Source organism: Penaeus vannamei, chromosome 9, assembly GCF_042767895.1.
Source record: "Penaeus vannamei isolate JL-2024 chromosome 9, ASM4276789v1, whole genome shotgun sequence".
Taxonomy (NCBI): domain Eukaryota; kingdom Metazoa; phylum Arthropoda; class Malacostraca; order Decapoda; family Penaeidae; genus Penaeus; species Penaeus vannamei.
The window spans coordinates 45,817,897-45,828,871 of NC_091557.1; the positions used below are offsets into that span (position 1 = coordinate 45,817,897).

Here is a 10,975-nt window from a genome sequence, read left to right on the forward strand (position 1 = left end):
GCATAATTGCAGGTTATCTCTTTTACCCGCAATGTTGCTGTGATGAGTAAACATACACGCAATCATTTCACACACTCTTCCACGCAGTTCAACAGAACACTGTTAAGTCAAATCTTCATGTATAGGATTTATTGTGTCATGGTCCAAGGCTATTCTTTTGCCTCGTTTACGTTGCTGATCGTGATTAGTGGAAATGATGCACAATACGTATTTTTCTTATCTATGAAATGACAATCGGTTCAAGTTATCCTTGCGGATGCCATGTCATTTCCCTTATCTATTCTCATATCTATCTGAGATGGTTAGTAGCACAAGCAAGTTCGTGAGAACTGCTACTCTCCTCTCCCTCATTTATTTTTCTTCCTGAAAAATACAAAAGTGAAAAAAAACGAAAATAAATAAATGAAAAACTGCAAATTAGTCTAAAAATAACGGCTTACAGCACTTACATAATATCCCTCCCTCTCTGTTGTTTTTCTTTTTCTCTTACTATCTTGGCCCTTACGTGTATAAACTGGTTCATGTATATAATGGACGTGTATATCCGACGCGGCATCAAAGGACATCTAACTGCAACACGATCGCCTTGCAGTGCCGTGAGACGAACATCGCTAGAAGATCGCCGCAGGCCAAAGGACGAGGACTCGCGAAATTGCAGGTACTAAGCCGCCCAGATCAACCGGCCGGGCGCCGCCTATCAGTACTCCCGTAGATCCAATGAAAAACTAGGAACTCGTCAGAGCAGGGCCCATGATTCTATGAAAAGCCGCCTGCCTGGACACCCGTAGATCGGTGAAACTCCAGGAGCTCCCCAGCGCAGGAGTAAGACGCCCTCAGACGAAAGGAGGCCCCTGCCCAGGACGCCGTAGACCCAGACGCATAGGCTACGAGGACGTCGGTACGAGCCGCAGCCGAAAAGGACCTGGACGAATCTGCGAGGACGTGTGGACGATGACGCCGCCGGGTACCACCTGGATAAGGACTACGAGGACGATTGGACTACCCGAAATCAAGGAGGACCTAGGCGATACCTTCATAGTGTGGACGTCGATACGGATGGATGCATCAAGGACAAAGATGAAGAGGCCGACAACGAGGAGATGCACGAGGACAACCGAGAACAGGAACGCGATGAGACGACCAGATGGGGTACGATGATAGGTCACCCTTGAAGTGATTCAGAGGACGCCACGAGGACGAGGCTGAGGTGGAGGCTGAGGTGGTGGCCGAGCGGTATAAAGATACAATACATGCAATACATACTTCTCACGTGTGTCCACATCATGCCCTCGTGGTGTGGCAGGGGCGCCATGTGCGTGCCCCACGCTCATTGCCTCTCGCTTCACCCACGCCTCTTTGCGCCCCTAGCGCCCACTCTGGCCGGATAAAAGGGAGACCAATCTCGACCCAGTCTCACACCCTCAGCGACCTTCTCAGTGATCGCTTCTGACCTGAGTTGCCGCTCTCGGCCTTTGGCCAGGGGAACCACCTAGCGCCGTTCTTCATGTATCGTTATTCTTGTGTATGTGTTGTAACTCTTAGAAATAAAGAGAACAGCCACACCGAGTTTTCCTGTACACCATAAAACAAGAGATATCAGTAACTCTCACAGCAAGACAGTTCGAATAACATGGATTCCCAGTCACGTCGGCATAGAGGGCAATGATCGTGTCGACTCAGCAGCCAAACCCAGCCATCCACTCACACACTACCTTCTAGACTGTCAGGCAATCCATCACATCAGACCTCATAATTTCAGGGATATACCAGATAGAAACCTCACAGAGGAGCACTGTAGCAGCAATTTGTGCCCGCACCATTCTAGAGTCAGAGGAGTCTTTCCAAACAATCTCTATGGCGCCTCCCCCGAGATAAATTCAAATGTAAACTCAACATACAACATAATGCAAGCTTAAAATAAGATCACCTTCAAAAACACCAATAACCGGGTGGCGAAAGCGGAACCCGGACTACTCAACTCACGGGTAGTGAATGACAAAAAAAAAAAAAAAAAAAAAAAACTTCGCCACTCCACACTCTGAAGCCTCCATCATGAAGTTCCTGGTAAGCAAGAGAGCTTCTGGCTTGCTGTTCATGAATTATTCCTGGTCCGATTTTAAAGTATTATGACTCATTTTGTAGCTGAATAATAGTTCTATTACATACTGCCATGAGGATTTATAATATTTTCATGTGGTTCTTGTAAAAGTGACATATGTTTTCAAAATCTCCTATTAGGGTGTTAAAATAGTCACCTTCGGAAAATATTCACCAAGAAAAAAGTAAGGTCAGCTTCTCAAAAATGGATAGTTCTATTCAAACATGAAATCAGAATGGTTGTATGATTTTGGGGGGATTTTTGAGAATTTTTTAAAAATGGTCAATGTAGGCCTATAGACCCCCAGATCACTGCCACCATTCCGCACTATATGTAAGATTTTGAGAAACCGTTACGTGCTGGCAATGTCCGCAAGACTTCGGAATGCAGGTAGATGATAGAGGATTATGGTATAGGAAGACCACCTTTAGGGGTGGGTAAAACGATTCCGGGAACAACATATGTCCAAAATTAACATATTATGGCTCATTTTGTAAAAAAATAAAATATCTGCAACTTGTTCGAGAGCGTTTTCGCAATTGTTGCCTGTACTTCTTGGTCAATGTAGGAAAATGTTTACCTTTTTTTTTTATCTTGAAGTCCCCTAGTTCAAAAATTCACAAAAAAAATAGGAAGTCGAAATCGAAAAAACACTCTCGAACAAGTTGTACTTATAAATTAGTTCTGTGCAAAAATCAAATATAATTGAATGTCTTGCCGTTTCTGAAGTCGGAATCCTTTTACCCAGGTGTTGCATTTTCAACATGGCGACTTTCGCATTTTTTTCGTTTTTTGTTAATAATTCAAAAACTGTTAGGGCGATTTCGAAAAAAAAATCGACTACAGGCAATGGCAAGGGGCCCAAATAAAAGGGTGTGAGTTTCATCAAAATCGGCAAGAAAAATCGAAAAATCGAGAAAAAAAGCAGACGGTCCCCCTCAACCACCCATTTGGCTACGGCTACCCTCACGCCATCGGCAAGAGGGAGTCTGAGGCCAAACCAGAGCCTTTCTACGGAGGCTTTGGCTACGGCCTTTACCACCCTTTTGGCTATGGATATCATGGGTAATTTGTTTCCGTCATTTACATTTCCCAATATCGAAAGGAAAAATAAAGACGCATTGACTATGTTATTTTTTCCAAATCCATGAATAATGAACACCATGGTAATATTAACAATGAGACACATGGAGAATCGAATCACTGACTCGTTACTGAAATAAGCCTCTTAATACAAACATAATAGTTGAAAAAAATAAGAATACAAAACTGAAAAATTTGGATAGACCATTTCATTTACAAAATATCAAGGAGAATTTAAGTGTGTGAGAAAGAGAGAATATCTGTATATTATATCGACTGCGTGCATATGAAAAGAAAATACACAACTACAATAAGGTTTCATTTCAATAACGTCAGTGCTTTTTTTCTCTCGCCAGCGGGTACTAAAAAAGTGTTTTATTATTATTTCACAAAATTCATTTTCATTTAATTGCTTTTAAAAATATATATCATAGAATCTTTTTTTATATATGTACATTTTGTAGGAATTCGTTTTTTCACATATGATTGAGTATACATTGTTGACTTATTGGAGAATGATGAGGAATCTAGTCCCCCTTTTAAAGAAAGTATTAGTCACTCATGGATGAGGGTATCAGAACTCGAGGTGTCATGGCGTCTGTTTTCATGATCGTTTAATAAAAATGTAACCACTAGAATCACTATTTTCCATCCTTTTCGAAAACTGAAGAGACCAAAATGATCAACCATATCCGTAACTGCTGTGACGTCATCAAAATAAACCCCATGTGTTTTTGTTTTTGTTTTTTTGTTTTCCAAAAATAAAATCAGACACCATGACACCTCCTCGAGTTGCTACCGATCTAGCCTTTCCTGAAGAAGATCCTTACCACGCTCTGTCGAAATTGGATAATCCCTGGAATTTATAGACTAAATATGGCTGTAAAATATACACATATATCTAATGAAACTTATTAAGACTAAGATTTATGTACGAGCATGCATGTGATTGCGAGCGCGTGTGTGCTACTGCATTATTACATCTTTCATAGCCACCTCATTATATCAGCATGTATGATTTTAATTTCTGAAACAATGCCATCGATTGTCCCAGAAGAATGTACGTACAATCTCGCTATCATTACTCTAGCATAAGCAGCTAAGTAATGTCTAGCGAACTAGTAACATACTAGTGCACCTTTCCTAGTTGGTTCTTATAGTACAGTTTAGCAGTGTTCATTCTGTGATCCTGGCAGAGGATCGAGTGCTGGTCAGGGAGGGGTGGTAATTATCTATATTAATGGGTTTTCACATTATTCCATTTTATATAGAGATATCCTTATTATTTATCGTGAAAAGTATATTCATATAAGTAGGTTGATAGATATATAGCGAGGTATTTATACTAATAGGTAGTTACACTAAAATGCATATAGTAATTACCATTTTCCTTGAAGGATGGAGAAAGGGGAACATAAAATTTAGAGGCATTCACAGAACAACTGAAAATATTTAACTGACTTTCTTGATATATGGAACAGATAATGATATCATTGATATTAACAGTGAAAGAAAAAATGAAAAGCATTTCCTCGAACATGTGAAATAAATTGGTATATATAAACAAATATACCCTGTATGTGTAATATATATATATATATATATATATGTGTGTGTGTGTGTGTGTGTGTGTGTGTGTGTGTGTGTGTGTGTGTGTGTGTGTGTGTGTGCATATATATAAATTATATATATATATATATATATATATATATATATATATATATATATATATATATATATTATATATGTATATATATGTATATATATATTATATATATATATATATATATATATATATATATATATATATATATATATATATATATATATATACACATGCATTTGATGTATATATATGTATACATACATATTAATAATACATATACATATATATAAGATATATACATATGTGCAGTATATATACATAATTACCATATATATACATATACGTAATATATATACATATACATAAATATGATATATAAACACAGATATACATACACATATATACATATATTTGATAACTATACCTATATGTGTGTGTGTGTTATAAGTATGCGTTTAATATATATATATATATATATATATATATATATATATATATATATATATATATATATATATATATATATATATATATATATATATATATACCCGAAGATGGAATCGAGGACTATTCCGAAACTGTTGTCTCACTTTCATCAATAAATCTAGTTTGTGCATTGTGGGTTTTTCTTCCATATTATCAACACGGTATTATGTTTTTCTTTGCATATCTATATGTGCACACATGGATACAAAACTACTCACAAATATGTATGTATATGTACGTATGGAAATTTCTATAAAGCGTATACATACAAACTTAAGCAGCACATGTGCGTGTGTGTGTATGCTTATTGTGTGTATGTGTGTTTATTCATAAATGTTTATAGATATTTATGTAAATGTGTATATGTATATCCATATATGTGTGTATGTATGTGTTTGCTTATACGTACATACATGTGTATAGGTGTATACTTACATATAAGTATATACATATACATATATACATATATATTTCTATACATATTTGTGTGGGTGCGTTCCTGTGCATGTATGTATGCATGCATGCATGTATATACGTATACGTGCCATACATTACCGTTCGTTTGTTAGAATGATATTTGCGCATTCTGGATGACCTTACCACGTGTACTACAATGCCTAAGCTCTGAAGAATAAATGAGGCATTATGACCTCCGTCATTAGGATCATCAGTGCTTTTACACCTCGCCTGCTTGTCGCTCCAGACAAACGGAGGCGAGGACACAGGTGTTGTGGGCGGAGTCAGATGGTATATAAGTCGTGTCCATCCTTCCTTCGCCACTCCACACCCTGAAGCCTCCGCCATGAAGTTCCTGGTAAGCAGAGAGCTTCTGGCTTGCTGTTCGTGATTTTATCACTATTTCATTAGATATTAAGGCATGTGATACCAAACTGCGCACAAAGGATTGTTGGAGAACGAGCGGCGTGAGTTTGAACATCTTAAAAAAAGAATATAATAACCATTTCCTGGAAATATATAGAGATAAGGATTGCAGTTGACGGGAGCTAACGGGGGCAGACTAAAAAATAAAATATTACTTAGCAGTGGAATCATAATGACATTCATTATTGTGCCAATGAATGTGCAGGTAAATGTTCATGCCTTAAAATGTGCGAGGGCCTATATGCACACCCACATTCACGAGTGCTTGTGGGTGGGTGGGTGTGTATGATAAGCACATGCAGTCCACACAATGAAATGTTCACCTTTATAATCATTATGCATACATTTGCTTTTTAAAACTTGAAATGAGAATGTGTAGTATTACTATACAATAGGTATAATTGGCACGTTTATCTTCTTTATTCTTTATTTCAGTATAGATACCAGGATTATTAGTCAAGTATTGAGTAAATCGGTCACCAAACTCTCGTTGCCTGCATAGTGACTTTGCCGCCACACACACACACACACACACACACACACACACACACACACACACACACACACACACACACACACACACACACACACACACATACACACATACACACATACACACACACACACACACACACACACACACACACACATATATATATATATATATATATATATATATATATATATATATATATATATGATTATATATATATGCATGCACTTGTTTGTTAAAGTCTTTCCAAAGAGGCTAAGTCAGTGCTAAGCCATGGCGTTGATCTCTAGTGCCTGTTTGACTATGGATATCATGGGTAAAGTACTTTGCACGCAGCCTATCGTTTTTGTGGGTGTTTTCTATCAAATGCTAGGGCAGTAAAGAGTTAAAGAGTGATTACATTTAATAGTGTACTTAGCGTTATGATGTATTGTAAAGATTAAGTACCTTAGTGCATGTATCACACAAAAAAAGATACTCTTTTTAAACTTTCTTCATATTGGTGATATAAAATCATATCAATAACGTCAGTGCCTTTTTTTCCAGGTGATCATTCTGTTGGCTGTCGCCGTGGCAGCAAAGCAGAAGAGGGAAGCTAAACCTTATTACGGATTAGCTGGACACTACGGCCACCCTTACTATGGAGGACACTACGGCCACCCTTACTATGGAGGACACTACGGCCAGCCTTACTATGGAGGACCCTACGGCCACCCTTACTATGGAGGCTTCGGAGGCTACGGCTACCATCACGCCATCGGCAAGAGGGAGGCTCAAGGCATGCAGAAGAGGGAAGCTAAACCTTATTACGGATTAGCTGGACACTACGGCCACCCTTACTATGGAGGACACTACGGCCACCCTTACTATGGAGGCTTCGGAGGCTACGGCTATCCTCATGCCATCGGCAAGAGGGAGGCTGAGGCCAAACCAGAGCCTTACTACGGAGGCTTTGGCTATGGCCTTTACCGACCCTATGGTTTTGGCCTCAACCACCCATTTGGCTACAGCCCTTACCACCCTTATGGCTATGGATACCATGGATAAATTGTTCCCGTCATATACCCAATATTGAAAGGAAAAATAAAGGCATGCATTGACTATGCTCTTATTTCCAAATCCATGAACAATGAACACCATGGTAATATTAACAATGAGACACGTGGAGAACCGAATCACTGACAGATTAAAAAATGAAAATAAAAAGTTTGATATATTTTGCAATCTAAGATCAATGAGCTCGTTACTGAAATAAGCCTTTTAATACAAAAATAACAGCTGAAAAAATAAGAATACAAAACTGAATGCAAAATTTGGATAGACCATTTTATTTACAAAATATCAAGGAGAATTTGAGTGTGTGAGAATGAGAGAAAATATGTATATCATATTGACTCCCACACATATGTGAACATACATAATGCTTAAACATGCTTACACATGTACTGTATATATATATACAGTATATATACGTAGCATATATATATATATATATATATATATATATATATATATATATATATATATATATATATATATATATATATATATATTTATATTTATATTTATTTATATTTATATATATATATATATATATATACATGTATATATATATATATATATATATATATATATATATATATATATATATATATATATATATATATATACATACATATATATATACATATATATATATATATATATATATATATATATATATATATATATATATATATATATATAAATATATATATATATGCATATATATACATATATATATATATACATACATATATATGTATGTATATCTTTATGTACATAAATAAGTGTAGGCATATCCATATATAGAGGTCGCGTGCATATGAAAAGACACGGAAACACAAAATACAAAACTACAATAAGGTTTCATTTCAATATCGTCAGTGCCTTTTTTTCTCTCTCCAGCGGGTACTAAAAAAGTGTTTTATTATTATTTTACAAAATTCATTTTCACTGAATTGCTTTTAAAAAACATATCTTAAAATCTTTGTTTATATATTTACATTTTGTAGGAATTCTTTTTTTTTTTTTTTTGGCTTCGAAGGAAAATTTTCAAAAAGTTTTTTAGGGCTCTTGAATTCCGTTTTCTTCGACAAATTCTAATTCTAATTCCTACAAAAATAATAATTTTTTTCTAAAATTATACCCAACTTAAGCCGATCAGATTTTTTTTCCAGTTTTGTGAAATTATTTGACATCCTCACCACGCTCTGCGGGGAAGGGATGCCAATTGTAGAAATTTATATATATATATATATATATATATATATATATATATATATATATATATATATATATATATATAATGATAGTTCTACGTAATTACAAAAATTGAATGATAATTTTTAGCGCGCGCGTCACGCTATGACGCAACACCCCAGGACATTTAAAAGTGGCGTCTGGGTATATAGGAATTATATATTTTTAAAAATAATAACAAAATCGTGATAATTTAGGGTATCAAGGACAGGATGATAACAGAAAACGGAAAAGCCAAGTTTAAAAGATATTTCTGAGAAATTCACCGGGTTGGCCCCCTTAATTTCACATTGGCTTATAGAGCGTCCTTGCACGGGGCCTGCAGGGTCGTCACGTCTATAACCATAATCTATGCTGTCATTCAGTCGCAGTTTGCTTCCACTCTCTACACTCTTGCTTAAGGTAATATTGCTTCATGCTGTTGATATATATTCACTAATGGCGGTCCTGCTGTAGTTCTTTCAGTCGAAAATAATGTGTATATAGAGGATGCTAATGCCCCATTTAAAATAACTTTGACAAGGATTGTAAATATATAATGTTCCTAAAGGTTTACAGGACATGGCGGCACGCATAAGCCTTCACCTCGAAGGATGGAGGAAGGAAAATTTAAATAGCAATTAATTCAGAATTATTCACGGAGCATGTTTAGTCCCTTATATCGTTCTGATCAGAATATTGCATAATCAGAGGAGACCTTCAATTTTTTTTTTATGAAATAATTAATACTGACATGGCTGGATTAGTATAAAATATGAATAATATCTGTTCCGACACGTGCCTAAAATCAGGCTTTGATTCTATACATATATTAATTGTATTAGTAATTCCTTTTATACAGTGTATAATTTTCTTATGTTTATGTAATTAACATAAAAACACCTGCACACACATAGACACACAAAGACGCACACACACATATCTATACTCACATTATATATATATATATATATATATATATATATATATATATATATATATATATATATATATATATATATATATATATATATGCATATACATATATATATATATATATATATATATATATATATATATATATATATATATATATATATATATATATATATATATATATTACATACATGCTTGTGTGTGTGTGCCAATGTATGCCGCAGTTGATAGGACTAAAACAAAGAACAGTGCTTTGTAATAAAACATATCTAAAATAAATATACAGGCGAGTGTATTTTGAAAGGAGTATAGAACTGTATGCAAATGTCCTATACATAAAGACATATGTAAGTTTATATTACATGATTTGCACAAGCAGTTTACAAAAGGAACTCTATATTTATCCTTACGACGAAATAACATCTACATATTCCTTGCTTATTAAATTATTTGTTTGAATCATACATCTTGCAGGGAAGGTGTGAATCGGAAATTAAAACCTCCACAAAGCAAGGGATGTAAATGACCCGCCTCTTTCAAAAATTCATCGTAAATTACCTGCATAAGCAAGACTACGAAACATATACATACTAATCAAGAGCTGAGCGGTCTATTAACGAGCTCGCTACCTGCATAATTGACATTGCCTCGACCTAACATGAGTTTGCGTTGTGGTCATGCAAATTGTATGGAATACAGACCAAGATTTCGTCCAAATGGGTCAAATGTAGCTCTTGCTCTATGAAGTTATCTTAATAATGTATGATGTGCTTTTTGTACAGGGGATTTATCCATACGAACTTTGGGGATATTGCTATTGTTAGTCTCGTCTAAAATTGCTTCGTCTGACAATATAAACTACCATTCTAACGCATACATATATGTGCGTGTTTATGTGAGCGTAGATGAGCATTCCAATCCTTATGGTCTTGGACTTATTTTCCCTTTGTCTATGGATATATAGCAACTTATACTGCGGAAACTTTAAGTAATATATATGCTAATTGAATTATAGTTAACACTCGACTTACTAGTTCTATGATCACTGGGAATTTGTGATCATAATTCTTATGTTAAGATATTTCAGTTCCAGAGATTTCACCATCAAGGC

General features: G+C 35.4%; 1 protein-coding gene across 1 annotated transcript; it reads left to right on the top strand.

Annotated features, from left to right (window-relative positions):
- The first annotated feature begins 6,921 nt into the window (after positions 1-6,921).
- On the top strand, positions 6,922-7,695 carry LOC113814352 (shematrin-like protein 1). Its single transcript, XM_027366404.2, has 2 exons — positions 6,922-6,969; positions 7,195-7,695. The coding sequence occupies exons 1-2, from the start codon at positions 6,922-6,924 to the stop codon at positions 7,693-7,695; spliced, it is 549 nt and encodes a 182-aa protein (XP_027222205.2).
- Positions 7,696-10,975: the final 3,280 nt, after the last annotated feature.